Source organism: Zingiber officinale, unplaced genomic scaffold, assembly GCF_018446385.1.
Source record: "Zingiber officinale cultivar Zhangliang unplaced genomic scaffold, Zo_v1.1 ctg222, whole genome shotgun sequence".
Classification (NCBI taxonomy): domain Eukaryota; kingdom Viridiplantae; phylum Streptophyta; class Magnoliopsida; order Zingiberales; family Zingiberaceae; genus Zingiber; species Zingiber officinale.
Window position 1 is genome coordinate 962242 of NW_024589898.1, and position 24430 is coordinate 986671.

The 24430-nt window shown below is 43.5% G+C and overlaps 1 protein-coding gene across 1 annotated transcript; it reads left to right on the top strand.

Moving 5' to 3' along the window:
* The first annotated feature begins 19328 nt into the window (after positions 1 to 19328).
* On the top strand, positions 19329 to 23958 carry LOC122036874 (probable serine/threonine-protein kinase At1g54610). The gene is made up of 7 exons (XM_042596307.1): positions 19329 to 19898; positions 19983 to 20267; positions 20353 to 20670; positions 21338 to 21565; positions 21853 to 21953; positions 22460 to 22580; positions 23335 to 23958. The coding sequence occupies exons 1-7, from the start codon at positions 19515 to 19517 to the stop codon at positions 23638 to 23640; spliced, it is 1743 nt and encodes a 580-aa protein (XP_042452241.1). The 5' UTR covers positions 19329 to 19514; the 3' UTR covers positions 23641 to 23958.
* The last annotated feature ends 472 nt before the right edge of the window (positions 23959 to 24430 follow it).

Consider the following 24430-nt stretch of genomic DNA (forward strand, 5'->3'; position numbering starts at 1 on the left):
TGGCTAAGTAAAGACACTCTTCAGAATTTTTCTTTCGAAAAAAACAAAATTTAAGTAAAATATTTTTCAAAAAAAAAATCATAAGTGTTAACAAAAATTTCTTAAAATTTAAGTTTGAAAATTATTTCAACATTTCCTTAAAAAAAATTTTCATAAAAAAAATTCTAAGATAATTTTTTTTTATTTCTAAGGCAAAAAAAAAATTCTAAATCAATTTTAAATATTTTCTAACACAAATTGAATAACTCTTTTAAAGCATTAAGTAAATTAAATTAATGCTTTTTCAGTTAGTCAATTAAACTTTTCATTTCGATACTTGGCTTCCAGGTCGTGGCAAGGCACTAGACCTTCTTGGTTATTGGAGCAACAACCACTTCCTTAGACAAAGCCTCATAAAGAAATTAGTTGTTTAATTTCCTTGCTGAAAATGCTAAGTCTAATTTTAATTTTAAATTAAACAGGTTTTTGGAACCCAATAGAGGTTCCTTTCTACTGGGTTAATTAAATATTTTCTAGGTACATAGGCATTTGATATTTTTCTAATTTAATTTTGGTGAAATCTATAATACCAGTTTAGTCCTCTATAATTACTAAAAATAGAAATATTTGAACCATTAGACTTTTTCAATCTTTCTATTTCTTCTTTTAGTTTTTCATTTTCAATTTTCAATTTATCTAAATCCTCTATAAGACATGATTTTGCCAAAATCCTTTTTGTTTCTAAAATTTCATTTTCTAATTTGGTATTTTTATTTTCTAATTTATACATGGATTTAGTCATTGTCTTAATACCAAAATAAAGTTGATCAGGGGGTAAGAGGCATACCTCACTTACCATATCAGACTTGAAGTCTGAATCTCCCCCTGCTTCGCTGTTTTCATCTGAAGTCGCTCCCCCTTCATCGATGCTAGGTTCTGATGTGCTTTTCCCTTCGTAGCTTGCCATCAGTGCTAGCCCGACATATTCTTGAATCTCGGACTCAGATGATGAAGTGTCGTCCCAAGTAGCTTTTAGGTTCTTGTGCTTCTTGGGAATTTTGCCTTTGTCCTTCTTTAGTTCTGGGCAATCCTCTTTTAGGTATCCTTCCTTTTGACACTGGTAGCAACGCATCCTTCTTTTATTTCTTGGATTCTTTTTATTCTGCATTTCTTTGAATTTATTAGATCTAAAAACTTTTTAAAGTTTCTTACCATGTATGCTTCCTGATCGTTTTCTGAATCTGACTCGGGTTCATCCTTTTTGGTTGCGTTTAGTGCAATCATCTGGCTTGCTTCCTTTATTGTCCCGGCACACCTGGTTTCATGCAATTCAAGAGTGGAGAATAGTTCTTCTAAAGTACTTTCCTCTAGGTCTTTCAAAATTTAGTAGGCGTCAACGATTGATGTCCATTCTGAAGTTCTGGGAAACACGTTGAGTGCGTAGCGTATTGTTTCCCGATTTGTTACCGTTTCTCCAAGGTTCTTGAGACCATTAATCAGTTTTTTTACCTTCGCATGGATACTGGCTACCTTCTCACCTTTTTCTAGACGAATGTTCATCAGCTTGTTCCGGAAGATGTCACTTCTAGCGAGCTTCGCTTCGGACGTGCCTTCGTGGAGTTCTAGGAACTTCTCCCAGAGTTCTTTAGCAGATGAATAGCTTCTGATGCGGTTGACCTCTTGAGGCGGCAACACGCTCAGCAGGTGATATTCCGCACGGTTGTTCACTACAGACTCATTCTGCTCCTTCTTTGTCCAATGGCTCTCTTCTTTTTCTTCTCCATCTTGATTCATCGAAGCTACAAAACCATACTTCATAATAAACCAAATTTCAAAATCAGTTCTTAGGAATACCTCCATACGTCACTTCCAGTCTGTGAAGTCCCCCTCGAATTTTGGTGGAACGAAGCTTGGTCCGGCCATCTCGTTGCTTCGATTGATGGTTAGTTCTCCTAAAGTGCCTTGCTCTGATACCACTTGTTGGTCCCTTTGGAGGCCGACAAGAGGGGAGGGGTGAATTGTCCTAAAAAAAAATTAAACCAAAAACCTTTCTCGGATATTCAACTAATTAATAGACACTTGTAATAATAAAAAGAAGAGACTAAATGAAAAGATCAGACACAAGAGATTTACTTGGTTTGCAATCAGGGGATTGTTAATCCAAGAAAAGTAAGCGCACTATCTGATGATCTCCTTCGGGCGGAGTAGCCTCTTTACAGCGTTGACAGCATAAATAAAAAGAACAAAAATGAAAGCACAGAGAAAACTGATTACAAGTGAGTTACTTTGACTGTGCAGATTAGTGTTATATTTATAGCACTGGTCGGGGCGCCCCGAAGGGGTTCCGAGCACCCTGGGGGGATAAAATTTTATCCCCTAATGATCAGATCGTGTTTGACGCGATCCTGGTCAAAATCCGGGTTCGGGCGCCCGAAGTGGTTCCGAGCGCCCCGGACTGGTCCGGGACCTCTGCTTCGGTTCAGCTCGTCTCGGTCTGGGTCTTTCGCTCCAGCTCCACTAGCTTGGGTGATCTCGGCCATCCGGAACAGGGCTCACCCGAATCCAAGTTCCGGCCTTCTCCTCGAGCAGCCTTCCTTCCTGGTTTCTCGTCCCTCGAACGCCGTGCACGTTCTTCTCGTCCACCGGTGTACTCTTCCGCGGTCATCTAGTCCCTCGGACGCACCGAGCCCGTCGGCTCTCTCCTGTGCCATCCTTCTCGCTAGCCGCGTCTTCCGCTCGACTTCCTGTGTTCCTAAGCTCCTGCACACTTAGACACAAGGGTTAGACAACGCAGGACCTAACTTAGCTTGTTTGATCACATCAAAACACCTTGGGGTTCCAACAGCTTTGATTTGGTGCAACCACCAATCAAGCATTTTTCGTGGTATTTTCTGTTTTTCGGAGTCGATCAGAATCGGTTTTCTTGCCGTTTTCCAATCCAGTTTTTCGTAATCGAATTTTTTTCTCGAGGTTAGTGCAACACCACCCGAGTTCGTTTCTTTATACATCCCGCATTACTAATCCAGGATCAAGTCCTGGGATATTCTTTGTGTCTATTTTTTTTTGTGTGTGCATATCATCTAAATGGCCCAACAAGAAGGCTACAGCACTGTCCGTCCCCCGCTCTTCACCGGAGAGGACTTCGGATACTGGAAGAGCAGAATGGAGAACTTCCTGAAGATCCAGTTCAAGATGTGGATGATCGTCAAGACCAGATTTAAACTACCAATTGACAGAGATGGCAAACCAACACCCTGCGAAGATTGGGATCCAGCATTAATCAAGAAGGTGGAAGCAAATGCCAGAGCAACGTGCACCCTCCAGTGCGGATTGACGAAGGAGGAACTAAACCGCGTCGGCCCATTCTCAAGCGCCAAGGAGCTATGGGAGAAGCTGATTGAGCTTCATGAAGGGACCTCCAACACCAAGGTAAGTAAGAGGGACTTAATTTTTAATAAATTATATAATATTAAATTGCAGAAAGGTGAGATGGCTACCCAACTCCACGCCCGGATACAAGATCTACTCAACGGTCTTCATGCGATCAGACAGAAGGTGGAGAACCGGGACATAATCATGTACTCTCTGAAAGCTTTTCCAAGGAACACCTCGTGGGCATCAATGGTAGATGCTTACGAGGTTTCTAAGGATCTTTCTTGCATTAAATTAGACGAGTTATTATCCGAATTTGAGTTGCATGAGCAGATTAATGCACGCCCTGCCGAGAAAAGGTTGGCTTTGGTTGCAGGTATAGGAAGAGCACGCGAATCGAAAACAAAATGTAGAACTAAACCAGAATCGGAAGAAGAACCAGATTCGGACGATGATGATGATGAGCTCACAACTGAAATCGTCAACCTGGTGAAGAAACTCTACAAAAAAAAAGGCTTCAACAAAAAAGATGTCAGAAAGGTCATCCAATCCAAAGAAGCCCAACCAAGCTCAAAGGTCAAATTCGAGGTGACGTGCTACGGGTGCAATCAGAAGGGGCACATCAAGGCGAACTGCCCGAACCAGAAGGATCCGAAGAAATCAAGGAGAAAGAAGGCCCTGAAAGCAACGTGGGGCGAGTCCTCTTCCGAGGAATACGACGACGAAGAACTCGACGAGTCCTCTCGGACGAGTTTTCTCACGTTGACGACTCGGGACAACACCAACGAATCCGGAAGCGAGGACGAATCAGAAGCCGAGTCCAAGAGAAGCCACGGATCCATATCCGTTTCCGAAGGGCAAAACCCCTCTGTAAGTACGAATCGCCTTTACAGTTTAATTAATTATTTAATGCATAAAGTAGCTAAGTCCAAAGTTCAGATCAAGTCGCTTCTAAAGGAGGTAACATCCCTTATATAAGCGACTAATAATGAATCCTTGACTGAATCTGTTCAGACTGGAACCTCAACTCAAGTCCAAAAACTTGAGGAAGAGAATTCCAGCTTGAAAAGTCAAGTCAAGGATTTGAAGACTACGTTGGAACGGTTTACTTTGGGTTCCAAGAATCTTGATCTGATTCTTGGAAAACAAAAAGCTGTTTACAACCGATCCGGACTTGGATTCAAAGCAAATAGAAAATTTCGATCTTATCTATCTTTAGTGAACAAACCAAATAGTAAAATAGTCCAAGCATGGGTACCTAAGTCCAACTTAGTTAATCAAGTTAGACTTGATCAATACTGGGTCCCCAAGGATCAAGTACACTACCTTGATAGACCATATCAAGGCTATGATCCAGGGGGAGCCAAAAGAAAAACTGTACTAATAAAAAGATAAATCATCAAAAGAAAATAATTAAAAATTAAATTAAGTTAAAATTAAATTAAATTAAAAACTTAAACCTAAGTTATAAATTAAATCATAAAAGGTAAATCAACAATATAGGAGGAGACTTCAGAATAGCTGACACCTCCAAAAATAACTTACCCGACAGGGTAACCAAAAGTAACCTACCCGACAGGGTAAGTAGAACTAATTAGAAAGGGAACAAATTTAAGTTGACCCATGGTACTGATGAAATTTTGGATGATAGTACGTTAGGGAAGTTTAGTCTATGCATGTCTAGGAAGATATGGCTTCGACCTAGTGCATTTGGCTAAGTGGAACTAATTGAAGCTACCCTTTAGGGATTCTAACCAGTTAGACTAAGATTTTGTATTAAGTTCAATGGATAGGACTATTTGGAAAATCTCAAAGGCATGGTTACTTTAATGATGTCCAAGTGACTCACCATAGCCCAGAAGTTTATCCAAAAAATACCTATTTGTTGAGTCCAAAACTAAACCTAAATCTAACACAAAGTTAACCCAAACCCTATAATTGAACTCAATTCATCTCATAAAATTTTAGGATTCCCTGATTTGAAATTTAGATTAGGTGAGATGACTAAAGATTAAATTAATAATTAAAAATCAAATTAAATTAATAATTCAAATCAAATCAAATTAAAAAAATATTAAGTTCTTTTAAAAACTTATTTTAAAAAAAAATAAAAAAACTTATTTAAAAATTCTTTTAAAACTTATTTAAAAATTCTTTTAAAAACTTACTTAAAAAATTCTTTTAAAAATTATTTTAAAAACTTATTTAAAACTCTTTAAAAAATTATTTAAAAATTCTTTTAAAAAAATTTATTTAAAATTCCTTTTTAAAAAAAAATGAAGGCGTCTCTGCTATAGCAGAGGTGCCCTCCAGGATCGGCGGGAGAATTCCCGCTGAAAAACACTAAGGTGACTTGGACCGAGTCCGAGGCGCCCTAAACGCAACGTTGGATTCCCCACTGAGCAGCATAGGCTTAGTTTTTCTCAGCATTCATTCTCGGTCATTAAATGTAGATATCTAAGTAGACCCTATTTCACGAGTTATTGTCCGTCTGTCATACAGATGATTGCCCACTATCAGTTGGATAAATTGGTTTACTACAGTTATACAGTAAATCGAGATTTGTGTGCCCAGTTTTTCAACAACCTTGAGAGGGTTGATGATTTGGTCTATTCCACTAGAGTTGGTGGAAAGGGCATTCAGTTTACACCTGCTTTATAACGCGCCAGTTTAGAGCTTAGACAGTCAGCCTGCCCTTTCCTGTGCTACCCTAGTAGGGACCTGCCATTTGACGACCCCTACTTCCACATTACTCTAGATACACTCTATAAGTATTTTTTTGGTGGGGAGAGACCACTTGGAGTATCTAATTTCAGGTCGATGTCTCTCAGGGTGCAGGATTATGTCATGTATAGAGCCCTCACTGCATGCATTCTACCCATCACATCTCGAGACGTCCCGAAGATGCATCCGTCCCATTCTTTCTTTTTATATGCATTATGTCATCATTTAGATATAGACATTGCATTACACATGTTCTCTAATATAGTTCATGCGGCTAGTCTCGTCACATCCCGAGTAGTTCACATGCCCTACTGTCATATGTCGACGCCCATCTTTTCGACGATAGAGGGAATAGATGTAACTCGGGGGACGATCATTCCTCTTACCCGTTATGATGAGTTTGGGCTGGGTTCTCTTAGGTTAGCGCATATAGATGTCACTGCTCAGGGGGCCCTAGCATGGGTGGACAGGCCTCAACCAGCCGACCCAACCGAGGATGAGCCAGTTGCTCCGAGAGGGCCCGAGGCAGACGACGAGTTTTTTTGCCTTCTTTGCTCTAGTTGAGGGAGAGGACTGGTTAGAGTTTACAGCCGATGATATTCATGGACAACCCTCCACTTCAGCAGGGCCCTTGACCTCGACACGACCATCCACCTCCTTATCAGTCGAGGATCGACTTACACGTCTCGAGATTCACTCCACACATACACGATGGCTTATCCTGGACGAATTTCGCATGCTTCGCGCGGAGATAGCCTCCGACTTTTCCTCTCTTCGTCAAGGACAACCCACACCCGAGCAGCCTCCTGCACCACCTCCAGCTGGCGACCCTCCAGCTGATAATCCTACTCAGTGATGCTATCTTTTCATGCATTGTATTTTTGACTTTGGACATAGACACTTTCATCCACTATTCTGTCAGTACCTAGTTAAACTTTTGCCTATCAGAATTTAGTTACTTAACCTATTTTTCTCCTTACCAGTTTTTGTTATATTTAATGTGCTTAGTAGAATATACCTTATGTTACTTGGTTCTTGTATCCTTCAAAATTTTAGGAAAAATAATGTTTTCAAAATCCCAATTTTACTATACTTTCAAAAATTTAGACTTAGCCTAAGCATTTCCCTTATAAATCATGTACCCCTAGTTTTCAGCCAGAGCATCTCACAAACACACTAAATCTAACTTGCTTGTGTTTGAAAGAAACTTAGAACGACGTGAGATGCATAGGGTACAACCTAGACTTCAGAATACTTATTTTTGTGCATCACAGTAAGTCTGGACGTTAAAAACCAACATTACATTAATCAAATTAAGTCATCCAGACCTAGTCAAATCTAACTGGAAGAATTGACTTAACTTGACTAACTAAGTAAAAGTTGTTGCCCTCTAGGCAAACAGCTAGTAACTAATGGTTAGACATGTGGGTAAGAAAATTAAGTGCATAATTTTAATATGTTTAAGTTACTCATGCTTGGACTTTAGGGCTTCCTGAAATTATATGAACATGGCCTTAGTTACAACTTTACAAACTTATCTCTTCTTAAAACACTTTTCAAAATTCAATATTTTTTCGGTTCAAAATCAAACTAAGCACTTTTCAACTTTAACTATATTTTCTAATAACGTTTTCAAACTCATTTCAACTTTTGCTAAAGCATCTTTTCAAATTTAAACTATCTTTTAAAGGATTTTTCAAAATTCAATATTTTCAACTAAGTGTTTTTCAAAAGGCTTGTTAAAATTTTAGCTAAGTGACTTCTATAACCGTTTTCAAAATTAGCTAAGCCAAATGTTTTTTTTCAAAAGTCTTTTTTGAATTGAATTAAGTACTTTTTATAAAATGCCTTTAAACTTAGCTCAAAAGTTACTACGTACTTTTTCGAATGTTGGTAAGTTACTTTTTAAAGTCAAAATAATTTTCCTTAGCTAAAGTTATTTTCAAACTTAATCTTTTAAAGCTATATTAAAAGATCTCTTCTTAATCCTTAAACATTTACTTAGCTAAAAGTTTTACAAAACTATTAACTTCAAAAAACTAAGTCTTTATCCCTCTATATTAACGTCGTTATCTTCTCTAAATATTTTTGAAAAGTTAAAGCTAAGGCTATTAATCACAAATTCCCTATTACCCCCTTGTTTATTTTGATGTATGGCAAAGGGGGAAAGTACGAAAATTCAAAGATTCAAAGCAGGAACTTAAAATTCAAATTAAAGGGCTCTTATTAAGGGGGAGCCTTACATTGTTAAAGGCTTAAGTATGTTTCATTTATTTACTTAAGTCTGCCTATGCTTCTTATTTAAACTTTGAAGATCATTATTTCATTTTTTACTTAACTTTAAATTTCAGTTGTCATAATCAAAAAGGGGGAGATTGTTGGTGCAGGAAGCATCCGACAATCGAACCCGAGTTTTGATAATAACAAAGGGTTCAAAGTTAAGATTAATTATTGTCTAACATACTTGAATAAGTGTTTCAGGAAAGTCCTAACTGCAGTTAGGCAGGTGAAAATCCTAAGGGGTGGTAACCCTAGGTGGAGGAAAATCCTAAGGGGGTAACCTTAGGTCCCAGGGGGTGGTAACCCTAGGTGGAGGCAAATCCTAAGGGGGATAACCTTAGGTCCTAGGGGATGGTAACCCTAGGTGAAGAAAAACCCTAGGGGGTGGTAACCCTAGGTCCTAGAGGGTGGTAACCCTAGGCAGAAAGTCCAGTCGATCTGGAGGACCAGACTAGCATCAGGTAATCTCTCCTAAGGGGAGTAGGTGAGGGTGCGTTCCCCGCAGAGGGAACAGTAGGCCTCGGGTCGACCTAGGGTTTTCGGTAGGAGATTCGAAGTCAAATCCAGACAGTCCGACAACTGTCAAATACTACTTTTACTATATTATATGCGTGCTAACTTTGTCTTGCAGGGTATGTGTGTGTCTTGTGAACTAACATGCTTTACAGGGACAAATGAGCAAGGCCAGCCTCGGGTGCAAGGCAGAATCAGGCTGCACAGCAAGCTTGGAGGCACCTCAGACGGAGCTCGAGGCGCCTTGGACCAGGGCTTGGAGGCGCCTTGGAGTGGCCATGGAGGCCCCTTAAGCAGGATAAGAGAAGAAGCCTTCAGTGTTGATCCACGTGGCTGACTCGGCTACTTTGAGGCGCCTCGGAAGGGCTTTGAGGCGCCTCTAGCACTGTTTAAAAGGGGTATTCGAGCAGCAGGTTAATTCAACGAATTCCAAAGTAGGGGTGTAATCGAGCCGAGCTGAGCCGAGCCGAACTCTTGGATGTTTGAGTTTGGCTCGTTTATAATCGAGCCGAGCTCGAGCTTTATTTAACGAATATATTCAGGGCTCACAAACTTATTCGAACTTTTATCGAGTCTAAACGAGCTTAATAAATATAAATTATAAATTTAAATATTCATTAAAAACTAAATTATATAATTTTAAAAAATTATAATATTCTAGTTAAAATTTATAATTTTATTATAATAAATAAATTTAATATATTTATCTATGTTTTTCATAAGGAGAGTATAAAATCTATAAATTCAATATAAAAATTATTATTATTTTTATTTAAAGTTGATTCATAAGCTTAACGAACATATTCACGAGCTAACGAGCCGAATATTGTGAAGCTTGAGCTTGGTTTGTTTATTTTAATGAGCCTCGAGCTTTTATCGAATCGAGTTTCGAATAGCTCACGAGCGGCTTGACTCATTTACATCCCTATTCCAAAGCAATCTTCTCCTGTGTGCTGCGAACAAGATGACCCAGAAGTGCTGCTATAAGTGCCTGACGACCCAGAGCTTCAAATCTTCAATTTTAGTTGTCGGTACAACATTTAATACTGTTAATCTGTAATACTTTTGTAACTGAATTTGCGCAATATAGTTGTTGCCCACAGAAAGCGATCAACGATCGCGGGCCTTGGAGTAGGAGTCACCACAGGCTCCGAACCAAGTAAATAGCTTGTGCTCGTGTGTTGTTTTCTTTTTATTTCCGCTGCATCTACTCGAATGATTTCCTAATCCAAAATGTGTGAAAGCCACGAGCGCTATTCACCCCCCTCCCCCTCTAGCGCTTCTCGATCCAACATGATATGCCACGGTAGCAGGTACCCATAGACGCGCATATATGAGTGAGCAGCATATCATCGCTATATATAGAGAGATTTGTTATGTTGCGCACCTCACTTTCGCGAATGTGCTGCAAGACTAAATTAGTCGAGGCACTCAAAAGTGATTCGGGCACCCCGATTCCAACTCACTCGAGACACCTAGATTACTTCTAGGTGCCTCGACTCACTCAGTCGTGCAACACAGTCGTGGAAAGAAGGTGAGTAGAATATCAAGACTATATATATTTGATATCATACACACTTGACACTACACGCACACCCCATGAGCACCTAAATTTTTTTTCGATTTAAATTTTTTTGTGTGTTTAATGTTATAACCTAACCCTTAAACCATAAGGTAAAAACTTATTAGCATAACCAAGAGCTTAAAAAAAAATAAGTAAAGAAAAAAAAAATCAATGTTTCGATGATTCACTATGTCGCCCACGAGTGCCACCCATAAACGTCACCCACGGATGTCACCCAGGGTAATATATATATATATATATATATATATATATATATATATATATATATATATATATATATATATATATATATAATCAAGGGTGGATCCAGTTGGAGGGGGGGCGCCATCAGCGGTCGCCCCCCTTTGCCAGCAGTGGAACCCCTAGTATTATGGGGTTCTACTGAAAGAGATGGAGGATACCACCCCTTGTTTATCGTGATTATCTCTCCATATTTGAATTTCTGGATCCGCCACTGTATGAAATCATGATATCCTGTGTAACTTGTTGTCCGTGCCAGTGCGCAATAGGTACTCGAGCCACATAGAATTGATCTAAGCACCTCAAGCATTTTTTTGGTTGACGAGATTTTTTTTTTTAAAAATAACATTTTATTAAATCTTAAACTTTAAATATATATAATAATTTGTGAGTGATCCGATGGTCAAGGCAGGGGACCCCATTGTAAGAGGTCAACGCCACGTGGAGATCAAAGGGTCGGGGGGTCCACCGGAGGAGGATGAGCCGACCGGACTCGGAAGAAAAGGATAGACCGATTGGCTAACCGAGGAGCATCCAACAGTAAAAGGTGCCCTGACAGGGGTCGGGGTTCCGACGCTCAGTTGAAACAATGTCTAAAGGCCGAGCGGAAGGCACTCGCCTGGAAGTTTCCCCAGCATATCAATGCAGGCGACAGGCGAGACGTGAGGGGCGTGCCACCCGGCCGGCGCAAGGGATGAGGGCCGTCCGGACGACGGTCTCCGTCCAGCCGGCCGGAGGGTAAAGGGGGACAGGAACATCTTCTGACAGCCGTCAAGTCCTATGGCTAGGCCATACTCCAAGTCTGACAACGAGGTGTTCTGTTGTCCCATCGAAGACGTGATTGGACTGTAGCAGTATGGCGTCAGGTAAGCTTTCTGACACACACTTACCGAAGTATGGGCTTCGGACATGTAGGTGCCTCGGTGGACGCACAGGATCTCTTTCACCGCTCTATATAAAGAGCCTCATACTTCGCCGGAGGTACGCGTTCAAGACCTTTGGAGCTACTTTTTCCACCACCTGCTTACCTGACTTGAGCGTCGGAGGGTCACCGCCGGGAACCCCTTCCCGGCCCGACTTCTGTGCAGGTTCGCCGGAGCTTCGTGCCACCAGTCGAAGAGCGCCCCGTGCCCAGCATCCGTTGATTCAGCATTCGGACAGGATCAAATTGGCGCCGTCTGTGGGAACGCTCCTGCATCCGAACGGAAACAATGGACGAGGCTGGACGACAACACACGGTGACGCTTTCCACGGAGGAACTCGACGCTCTGATCGAGTGGAGGGCCGCCACGCTTGTGGAGCAAAAACAGAAAGCAACAGCCAAGCGGCCGGAGAAGCAAGCAACGTCGGCGTCTGGTGGTCGAGCGGAAACACCACCGGCTACCGTTCTATTCCGTCGGGCCCTATTCCGGACGCCTCCTGATGCTATAGCAGTGAATCGTAATCGGGGATCTTCGTCAGATGAAATACCAATACGGGACAACAGAAAAGACAAGGCCCTCCGAGCGAACGCTTCTCCCGAGCGGAAGCACCGACTGCCACAGTCCCATTTCCCTCAAAAGCAGATACTTCATCTCCCAAATTCAACTTATAGCAAGCCCCTCCTTCTGGAACCTCAAGAGCGGGAGTTTGATGTCAGGCGATGAATCGACCACATACGAGGGAGTTGGGTGGACGAGCTGCCGAGCGGATGAAGATGGATTGACACTTGGATCCACCATGAAGCGCAAATTATCTCCAGCCTATCTGGGGCAGGGTGAAAGGTGCACAAATAGAATATGTGCTGTATATTTTCCGTTTGGTTGTATATTTGAAATGTAGAAGGCAAAATGTTATAATGTGCGCAATTGGCGTTACCGGCCGAGCGGCCTATCTTCATGGTGTATAAGATCCGAGCCAAGCGCTCGAGGCCGAAGGCCCCGAGCCATCCGGCCGGAGGTATAATATCTGAGCCAAGCGCTCGATGAAGAAGGCCTCGAGCCGTTCGGCTGGAGGTATAGTATCCGAGCCAAGCGCTCGATGACGAAGGCTCGTGGAGCAACGGGAGCAGGAGGCTCAAGTAAAAGGATAACGCAGCAGGCCGCCTCCACCTCTGGTGGGCCGAGCAGCCATGGTGGACCGACCGGGGAGTTTCGCCATCCTCCTGGCCTTGATAAATTTCGACGAGTACATTGTATCCACCTCACTCCACGGGTATTCGGGAGTTGAGAAATTGAGTTAAATTTTATGCTGATCGGCAGGTTAGTTTTTCAGATATAGTTTCTTTAGGGCATAGAATTCATCGTAATTTTCCGAAAGAAGGCCCGTGCCGTTCGGCCGGGCGTATATCATCGGAGCCAAAGGCTCGATAACAAAGGCCCCGAGCCGTTCGGCCGGAGGTATAATAACCGAGCTAAGCGCTCGATAATGAAGGCCCCGAGCCATTCGGCCGGAGGTATAATATTCGAGCCAAACGCTTGACGAGGAAGACCCCGTGCCGTTCGGCCAGGAGTACAGTATCTGAGCCCAGCGCTCGACAAAGAAGACCCCTAGCCGTTCGGCCAGGAGTATGTTATTCGAGACAAGCGCTCGACGAAGAAGACCCCGAGCCGTTCGGCCGGGAGTACATTATCCGAGCTGGGTGAAAGGTGCACTGATGTAACTCGTTTTTGTGTATATTTTGGTCGTCTATGTCCTTGTAATGCAGGAAGCAAAAATGATTTAAAGGATGGCTAATAGCTTCGCCGAACGGCAGTGTTAAAAATTAGCCTTGAAGGCCGTCGAGCTCCGACGTTAAATATCGAGAGACGAGCTGGCGTCTATAAATGTCCGAGCGGAAGACCGTCGAGCTCCGACGTTAAAAATCGAGAGAGGAGCCGGCGTCTATAAACGTCCGAGCAGAAGGCCGTCGAGCTCCGACGTTAAATATCGAGAGACGAGCCGGCGTCTATAAACGTCCGAGCGGAAGACCGTCGAGGTCCAATGTTAAATATCGAGAGACGAGCCGGCGTCTATAAACGTCCGAGCGGAAGACCGTCGAGCTCCGACGTTAAATATCGAGAGACGAGCCGGCGTCTATAGACGTCCGAGCGGAAGACCGTCGAGCTCCGACGTTAAATATCGAGAGACGAGCCGGCGTCTATAAACCCTCCGAGCGGAAGACCGTCGAGCTCCGACGTTAAATATCGAGAGACGAGCCGGCGTCTATAAACCCTCCGAGCGGAAGACCGTCGAGCTCCGACGTTAAATATCGAGAGACGAGCCGACGTTTATAAACGCCCGATTGGAAGATCGTCGTGTCGGTGAGGCCAATAAGAAGGATGCAATTCCTCCGGAGACTCGCCTTCAATATCGATAAAACCGACTCCACGTCCTGCTCGGCTCAGAGCACAAAGGTACTTGTCGGCTTCTAGAGAGCGACTCTGCTATCTAAGCGGAAGGTACGCACTCGAAATAAATAGACGAGCGGGGGTCTATAAACGTCCGAGCGGAAGACCGTCGAGCTCCGACGTTAAATATCGAGAGACGAGCCGGCGTCTATAAACGTCCGAGCGGAAGACCGTCGAGCTCCGACGTTAAATATCGAGAGACGAGCCGGCGTCTATAAACGTCCGAGCGGAAGACCGTCGAGCTTCGATGTTAAATATCGAGAGACGAGCCGGCATCTATAAACGTCCGAGTGGAAGACCGTCGAGCTTCGACGTTAAAAATTGAGAGACGAGCCGGCGTCTATAAACGTCCGAGCGGATAACCATCCACGTGATACATTCTGGCGGTAAGAGCCGACCGACGACAGAGCCTGTTCTTGAAGGCCAACATAAGGCCGAGCGGCTCGCTTAATGAAAATATATGAAAAACCCCTTTGAGGTAAGGCGTAAAGCAAAAGATGGTTAATTAGAATTGAAAATGTGAGCACATGAACGGGTGACGTTCGCGCGCCGAGCGGCTGCCCAATTGCATGGCGAAAGACGTTATTGAAGGCAAGCGGCTTGAGTCCACGTTAGAGCGCGAAGCCGAGCGGAAGAGTTTTAAAGAACACTTAGACATGACGAGAGGAAAATTTCTTACCAAAACAAAAGTTGAAGGAACGGAAAAGATAATCTATTTATGCCGAGCATTGGGCAAACCAAAAAAGTTACAGCAAAAAATAAGTTTGGCCGAACGGCATGGGTACAAAAAAGTTGTTGAAAAACACTCCTCACGCGTCAAAATCAAAAAGGGCATCAGGGATAGCGCCCATCACAGTAGCCAGATCCTCTGGGGGGATGGTCAGCTCGGCGGGAAGGTGGCCTTTGGTCTTCAAGTGATCCACAGCCGCCTTGATCGCCTCTTCAAAGGTGAGGGAGATCTTGTCAGTAAATTTCTCCCCAAAGGCATCCGAGCGGACGAATGCCTTCCTCACTTCTTCAGAGCGAGCCGACTCCCCTTCCTGATACTCTTTGAGCGCGGCTCGGGAAGCATCGTTGGCAGCATGGAGAGCCTTTAAGTCTTCATCAAATTTCAGCAGATCGGCCGAGCGGCCCTCCTTCTCTGTGGCCAGAAGGGCATCCAGATCCTTGTTGCGTTGCTCTAGCCCTCTAATCTCCACCTTCATTCGGTCCATGTCATCGATGGCCTGGCGCTTCCGAGTGGTCGCCGTCTTGATCTCCTTATCTTTTTTTTTGACCACCGCTTCAAGCCGAGCGACCTCGCTCGCCAGATCGGAAGCTCGTTTCCGTTCGGCTTCCAGTAATCTTTTGGCCTTCTCCAGAGCGGTCGTCGGTTGTCGAGTCTCCCCTGCGGCTTTAAGTTTTTTCAATTCATCCTCAAGCTCGGCCAACCGATTGCTAATGGCAATCTGCTCCACCCAGTTCTGCGAGCAAAAGTGAACAGGTTAAAAGCTACATCCAAATACACGAACAAAGAAAAAGAGCATACCCCAGTGGCCTGTTGAAGGTTGCTGTCGCCGAGCTGCCCAGGAGTCATCGCGGTTATTCGGCGCCGAGCATCCTCCCAAGTTTTTGCAAGAGGGCCCGTCAAGGTGATCTGTTGCTCGGGGGCCAATGGCCGATCAGCAGCAGCCATGTATTCCTCCGAGGGGAGGCGCAGGACGGTTTTAATTAAATTCGGGCCGCTCGGCTCGCTCTGAGAAGCTTCGGCCTTACCAGATGGCCCACCGGTGGACGAAGAGGGAAGCTCGCCCAAACGCCTAATACGGCGCAGAGTTCTTGAAGGGCTGGACGGCGGCACCTCATAGCTTGCCCTCGGAGAGTCATGTGGGGTCGGGGTACTCTCTAGAGAAATGGTCCCCGATAACATCGGAGCATCCGCGCCCCGCTCGGGCTGTGGCTCATCAAAGGCAGTTGATGCAGATGTCGGCTCTGGCCGTCGGCGCTTCCGAGTGAGCAGGGGAACATCATCGGCCGAACGGCCCTCCACCTCGGCTTGGGTAGAAGGTTCTGTGCCGCCCGCTGCCTTGTCGTGAGAGGTAGTAGCTGCTAAGGCTTCAGGGGCATCCTGAGTCCCCTCACCTACTTCGCCGGTCGGATCAGCTGGATCAAGGCCCGCTCGGTGACCTCCTTGTTCTTCACCGCCTCAATCTGAGCGGCCTTCAATTTGAGCTTCTCGGTCGCCTTAGCACGCCACATAACTTCAGCTGCAGAAATAAAGATTAAGTCAATTAGAACAAAAGAAAAAGGAGGGATGAGAATCGCTTACTCATGCTGCAGGGCAGATCGGCTGGGGTAAAAGTCAGGTCGAATATATATATTACTCCCGGAATGAGCATCTTGTCAATGTGATAGCGCTGACCCACCAACCGCTCGGCCGCATGAAGGTATGCCGCATCGCCTCTAAATTTGCCGAGCTCCGGTTGCGCAGGCATCGCCGTCTGCCACTTGGTACGGAAAGTTGGCGGCTCGGGAAAACGCGCATAGAAAAAGTGCTCCTTCCAATGTTTGTTGGAGCTCGGCATATTATCAAAAAGGACGAAACCTATCCTAGACTAGAAAATAAAGGTACCCCACTCTGCTTGCTTGGGATAAAAAAAGTAGTGAAAAATCTTAGGGTCGAGAGGGATGTTGTTCAGTTTAAAAAGGACTATCACTCCGCTCAACAGCCTAATGGAGTTAGGGACTACCTGGCCGAGCGGAATGCGAAAATAATTGCAGACTTGTAAGAAGAATTTGTGGGGTGGAAAACGCAGCCCGGCCAAAAATTGGTCTCGGAAGAAAAGAACGGTGCCGGGCGGCGGTTCATGTGGACGGTCGGTGGTGTCAGCTACTATGATGTGGTGGTCGGTCGGCAGATCATAGGTTCGAGTGAGGCGCAAGGCGTCCTCCTCGTCGAACCGACTTTCCATGGTCGAATACCAAAGACCAGGTGCACCGCCGGTCGGCTGTGAGGTACTGGTCATGGTATAAGGCCAGGGATGAACGCGTGATGGAAGGAAGGAGAAATAAAACTAGGAAAGAGTGCTGGATGATAAAAGAAATAGCTAATAGAGAGAAGAAAGGAGAGGCAGCAAGGAAAAGGAAGCCTTACGGGCAAGGGAGATGATCGGAAGAAGCTGTAGGGTCGTCGGAGAGCCGGAACGCAAGGTCGCCGGAGAAGAAAGGAGTAGCGGGACGTCGGGAGGAGATGAGGCCGAAATGCGACGGAAAGCGGAAGTCGGAGCTTTATAAGGGCGGCCGCTATCAATTTCAGCCGCCTGATCCAGGTATTCGATAACGAGGTCATCATCCAGCCGTTCATTTCAAACGGCGGCTGTCCCATCGGAAGTGACGCCACCGCCATACCCTGACAAGAGAAAGGTAGCCACGTGTCAGCAAGTTACGGGTTAACGTACGTGGTTAACAGACGCCTCGACATAATTTCCAAGGCACGGGCAAGATATCGCCGAACGGCCGAGCAACCTTTAGTCTGTCCGAGCGGACTAAGGTATCGGTCGCCACTCGATCAGATCGGCAGTCCAGTCAGTCGGACTTCGCCTCCTTCGACTAGACTTGAGGGGAAGGCAAGTGATCCGGTGGTCAAGGCAGGGGACCCCATTGTAAGAGGTCAACGCCACGTGGAGATCAAAGGGCCGGGGAGTCCACCGGAGGAGGATGAGCCGACCGGACTCGGAAGAAAAGGATAGACCGATCGGCTAACCGAGGAGCATCCAACAGTAAAAGGTGCCCTGACAGGGGTCGGGGTTCCGACGCTCAGTTGAAACAATGTCTAAAGGCCGAGCGGAAGGCACTCGCCTGGAAGTTTCCCCAGCATATCAATGCAGGCGACAGGCGAGACGTGAGGGGCGTGCCGCCCGGCCTGCGCAAGGGATGAGGGTCGTCCGGACGACGGTCTCCATCCAGCCGGCCGGACGTACGTCCCGGCTGGCGGTGGGTAAAGGGGGACAGGAACATCTTCTGACAACCGTCAAGTCCTATGGCTAGGCCATACTCCAAGTCTGACAACGAGGTGTTCTGTTGTCCCATCGAAGACACGATTGGACTGTAGCAGTATGACGTCAGGTAAGCTTTCTGACACACACTTACCGAAGTATGGGCTTCGGACATGTATGTGCCTCGGTGGACACACAGGATCTCTTTCACCGCTCTATATAAAGAGCCTCATACTTCGCCGGAGGTACGCGTTCAAGACCTTTGGAGCTACTTTTTCCACCACCTGCTTACCTGACTTGAGCGTCGGAGGGTCGCCGCCGGGAACCCCTTCCCGGCCCGACTTCTGTGCAGGTTCGCCGGAGCTTCGTGCCACCAGTCGAAGATCCACGTCAGCAGTCGGAGAGCGCCCCGTGCCCAGCGTCCGTTGATTCAGCATTCGGACAGGATCAGTGAGTAACAAAATTTTTTGAGTATTATATTTTTTTTTAACTTGAACACCATAACTCAACCCTTTAATCCTAGAGGTAAATTTAATTGCTTTAATCCCAGAACTAAAAAAATATTATTAGACACCTAAATATATATCTCATGAGCCTCTAAAATTTTTTAGTATTATTTTTTTTTACTTAAACACTATAACTCAATCCTGAAATCCTAATTGACTTAACTTCAGAATTAAAAAAAAAAATAAGCAAAAAAGAACTACAAATCGAATCTAAGGGTCTCAATCATGCGCGTATATATATATATTTTAAATAATTTAACTATAAATTTTTAACAAATTATTGCATATCGTACAATCGTGTATATATTAGGTTAATAATAATTTATCTTATTATATAATTGTTTGAACTTCGTCTTGAGCTCCATAAATTGTTTAATAAATGAGTTTAAACAAATGGGATTGGACGCATGGCTTTGGATCTTGGTCAAAAAGTTTTTGGATTATTACTTATTTTAAATTTAAGAAACTATTATTAACTAGATCTATCTCTCCACATGTTTAGTGGACAAAATAGACATTGCGAAACATCTATTTAAAATCAAAATTGGACTAATTAAAAAAGGTATTATTTTTTTAAAATTTAGCCTTCCACTCATCACTCTCACTCAATTGTTTTTTTTATTAATATACAATAATTGTCAGATAAAAAATGAAATTAAATATAAACATATGAAATAATTGACCTTCTTCCACAATTGGTTTCCCTTCGCGGAGCAGCTTACCGCAAGTAGTCGGGTCACCTCCTTTCCGTTTATTTTTCTCGTTCCTCTCTGTTACTTTTACCGCCTACTCGACTCCCAAGTTCGCATCTTTTTCTCCACATACACCAAATTGAATCAGGAGCTGCGGCGACCAGCGAGCCGAGGACGTAACTGGCACCAACCCTAACCCTTTCCGCTGGAGCTCCGATCCGCCTGACGCCTCTACATTTCCTACCTCCCGGGCGGCGGTGCCGCGATGAGCTGAATGAACCATGGGCTGCTTCCTCACCAAAGAGGCTTCCGCTGCCCCCACCCCATCCTCCCTCGGCAGCCGCCGCCGTGGCCGAGATAAGGAGCGACCTTCCGGCGCCGTCGTCTCCGAACTACAGTCCCAGGCGGCACCTCCAGGGATCGACACCGTCGCCGTTGCTGAGGTAGACTCCCATGCTCGGAAGGAGGACGCCAAGCGGCCGGATGGAGATCGCCCGACGCGGCGTAGGCGACAGAGGCTTGATCCCAGGCTGAGCAACCCACCTGGTCATGTTCAGGGGGAACAGGTGGCCGCCGGGTGGCCCTCCTGGCTCTCAAATGTTGCTGGGGAGGCCATTAAGGGCTGGACGCCCCGCCGTGCTGACACCTTCGAGAAGATCGACAAGGCAATCTTTCGTTTTTCGCTCCCCCATGCTTTTGGTTCGGTGAGTTTGGCTGCTAAAAGTGGTGCCTTTTTCCTGTTTATTTAGATTGGCCAAGGAACCTACAGCAATGTTTACAAGGCGAGGGACATGCTGACCGGAAAAATCGTCGCTTTGAAGAAAGTCAGGTTTGACAATATGGAGCCAGAAAGTGTGAAATTCATGGCGAGAGAGATCCTTATTTTAAGGCAGTTGGATCATGTCAATGTGGTGAAACTGGAAGGTTTAGTGACTTCCAGGATGACTTGCAGTTTGTATTTAGTATTCGAGTATATGGAGCATGATCTTGCTGGTCTTGCTGCGAGTCCCACTATCAAGTTTACTGAAGCTCAGGTTACACTACCATGATAGTCATTTTATGCGTTTAATAAAAGCATGATTTTTATCATGATATCCATCTGATATTGATTTCTTCCAGGTTAAGTGTTATATGCGTCAGTTATTGTCAGGGTTGGAGCACTGTCATAATAATGGTGTGCTGCATCGGGATATTAAAGGTTCCAATCTCCTAATAGATAATGAAGGGTTGTTGAAGATTGCTGATTTTGGCTTGGCTACATTCTTCGATCCAAGCCGCAAGCATCCCATGACCAGCCGGGTAGTAACACTTTGGTATCGAGCACCAGAGCTTCTCTTGGGAGCCACTGACTATGGTGTGGGTATAGACCTCTGGAGTGCTGGCTGCATTTTGGCAGAGTTATTAGCTGGGAAACCCATCATGCCTGGGAGGACTGAGGTACCATGTGGGTTTAGTTCACTGAGGAAAGTGTTAGCTATTCCTCCTTTATATGTAAAGTAGCTGCTGTTCTCCATAGCATTACTGATACTAGAGGATAATAATGCAAGGATTCAAGTTAGGCAGGACAAATATATCGTTGTAGAATTTTACTTGTATCCAAACATGTAGAATTCATGCTCTTTTGTTGCCAGAAACACATGAATGATAGCGTAGATTGATAATACATTATTATGAACATGTAAAAAGGGATTAAAAAAAAATCAGAAGAGTATGAGGTACATTGATTTCATCTCCTGAAGTAAGCTTTTAACATAATCTCTGAACCAAAGACTCGAATTGGCAACAGCTATGCCAGGAGTGACCATTTTTTTTAATCCAAACATCAATTTCATGTTAGTTTTGAATTTTTGGACATCATTTTCAAGGTAAAAGGTGAGGTTTGTAAATATAGAAACTAACTTGAGGTGTGTCTGCGTAGAGGCTATACTATTATACAAGCTATAGGCTGTTTAAAATGTTTGCTGAGTATCATCAAGACCTTACTACACTATGCATATACTACTTGAATATACCAGTATTAAATTAAGATTTTTTGTTTTGTCTTAAACGTGTCTTTTATTATGGCTGGTGTGTTCTGAAATCTGAATGTTTCCATCTTTATTAGGTTGAGCAGCTGCACAAGATTTTCAAGCTTTGCGGTTCCCCTTCCGAGGAGTATTGGAAGAAATCAAAGCTGCCACATACCACTATTTTTAAACCCCAACAACCATACAAACGCTTCATAAAGGAGACATTTAAAGACTTTCCACCATCTTCATTGCCACTGATTGAAACTCTTCTTGCAATTGATCCAATTGAACGTTTAACTGCAACAGCTGCTCTAAATAGTGAAGTAGGTGCCACATGATGTGAACTCGTTTACACTCAATATAATGTTTTTGTTTTCTTTTTTCTGCTATGAAGAATATTGCAAATTGTACTAGCTGCATTAAAGAAGGGTCTCCTAACAACTATCTTCATATAACAACTATCTACTAATAATAATTATCTTCTAACATTTATTTTGTAATGATATGGTTCATTCTGGTCCGAGTAATGTATTTGAAACTTTTGCATTTTTGTTTTGTCTGTTAATATATATTTTTATACTGTAATCACTACCTGTTTTGATTTGTGCAGTTCTTTAACACTCCACCATACGCATGTGAACCATCAAGCCTCCCGAAGTATCCACCAAGCAAGGAGATGGATGCTAAACTGAGAGATGAAGAAGCAAGAAGGTATTCACAATCATTCCTACTGATTTCGTTTGTTTATTACCAATGGATCATGGAAAATGAATTCCTCCTGAAATCACCTTTTAAAATATAATTTCCACTATGGCTACTCTTTTTTCTTAAAAAAAAATATGGTTTTTGTTAATGAAATATATGGTCTTGCATCTGCCGTTTAAGAAAATAATACTATATTCTGCATGCCTGCGTAGCTTTTGGAATATGTTGTTATCTTGGAACTGCTTTTCTATGGGTGGTCAAGGTACTGCAAAGACACCATAATGAAACTCAAGATAGGATGGAATGGTAAAACAAACGGCTTAAGTAACATGGTAGCTTCTTTTTAGAAATGTCTTTCCTTAAACTCTACTTCAAGCTCCCAACTCCACGGAGTCACACTGAAAACAACAATCGATGTGGATAGTTGAGACATAAATGGACTCGAAGTCACTTAGGAAGCTGCAATTTTTATTCCACATATTCCGTGTGTTTAATGATGCCAATTTTTGTAGGTTGAGAGCTGGTGGTGGGAAAGCCAATGTTAGTGGAGCAAAGAAGATGCGCACACGAGAGCGAACTACAAGGGCAATTCCTGCCCCTGAAGCTAATGCGGAACTTCAAGTTAACATTGATGTAAGTGAAACAGTCTTTTAGTTTTTTAATCATTTGATTGCAAAATAATTTAACATTGGTTTGCCACTGTGAACTGTTGTCTTCCTACTTTTCATTTATAAGGAATAAGATTACATTCTTTTCCTAATCAGAGCCTAATTTACACAACACCCTGCAGACGACACTAACATATTCTACATGGTGTTTAAATCTTGATTGGCTAAAAGAATTATTGTAAACTGTAAATAGGTTTCCTTTGGTAGTTTAACCATATCAAAATATAATTTTAAGAGTATATATCAAAGAGTGCAAGGAGGAAATAGAGAAGGCAATAAAAATGCAGTGCTAGATTCAGTTGAGTTTTCATGCACACATTGAATCAGTAAGAGTCAACTTTGCGAACTGAAATGTTCATACACATGTTATTGCACTGTGCATCTTTTACGTTAACCTAAAGAGGGTGACAAATCCAAAGAGAAGATTTTTGTGGCTGATTCTTGCGGCTTGTTTTTCTTTTGTATTTTGTTTTTAACCTATGCAAGGAAACATGGGTGCTAGTGAATTTTTTCCACAGTTCACATGAGAGTCATTATGTACGTGTCTTAGTTTATTTTCTCAACACTAGTTTTTCTTTGTATCTAAATGACGGCATTGGTAATGGTCGGTAACCTTCCCAAATGGAGCTTACTATCAATGAACAGTTGAAGTAGAGCTATTTGTATGCCATTTGGATTTCTAGTTAAGATGTTAATTTACCCTCCTGTGTGACTGACAGAGACTGCGCCTGATTACTCATGCTAATGCAAAGAGTAAGAGCGAGAAGTTCCCACCACCTCACCAGGATGGAGCACTTGGTTATCCTTCTGAGTCATCTCATCCTATGGATCCTGCATTCGAACCGCTAGAGTCCTCGTTCAGCACAGTATTTCCCTATCAGAAAAGTGAATTGGCAATGTGGTCTGGCCCCTTGATTGATCCAGCTTCCACCGGTGGCCCAAGACGAAAGAAAAAATCTGCAGCGACTCAGATGCCTGCTAACTTAAAGCATCTTTCGAGTGCTAATGCTACCAACGAAACATAAAAACAGTCGAGAGTCGAGACCTTCACTCAAGTTAGATGAACAGCGGTCCATATGAACTGGATAGATCATCCATTGCTGCTGGTTAAAAACCCCTCTAAATTAAATTGGGAGTTAAAACAGCTCCCTTCGTCCCCTTATTCGATTTCTTCTACATCTGTTGATTTTTTTGTATGGTTAGCCTTTGGATAGATGGCTGCAGAGAAATTATTCTTGTCATGTATATTGTTTTTTTTTTTTTTTTGCGATTTGCTTGTTTATAACTGGATTCTGGCATTGGATTTGTTCAGTGAAATAAGTGTTTGGAATCCTGTTATTGCATCCATTTGTATATTACTCTTGCCCATGCCATTTAGATTTCTGTCTGATGTTGACAAATGCCACATTAAAAACCTGATTCATGTACTCAGCATATCTTAATGTGGTCTTAGCTTTTGAAGAAAGGATATATATATTTTTCCAATATTCATATGATAATAACTCTGCCCATAACGATTGGTCATGATCGATTTCAAGTCCGGATAGGAGAAGGGTTACGTTAGGTTGTCAGTCAGCGTTAAAATTATGGTAAATATTTAATGAATGAATCTATTAAATTATTTTGCTAATGTTAGGTTGTTTTTCGGAAAGAACGCGTTATAAAGTCTGATTGTAACGTCTCGGTAAGGATCGTTATATCTCCAGAACTCAGGTGTAGTGCTAAATATGTAAGAGTTTGCGTTCCATGGTCTGACTGTAACGTCTTAGCAAGAATCGCTACATCTCAATGAAACTTGGGTGTAGTGTTGAATAG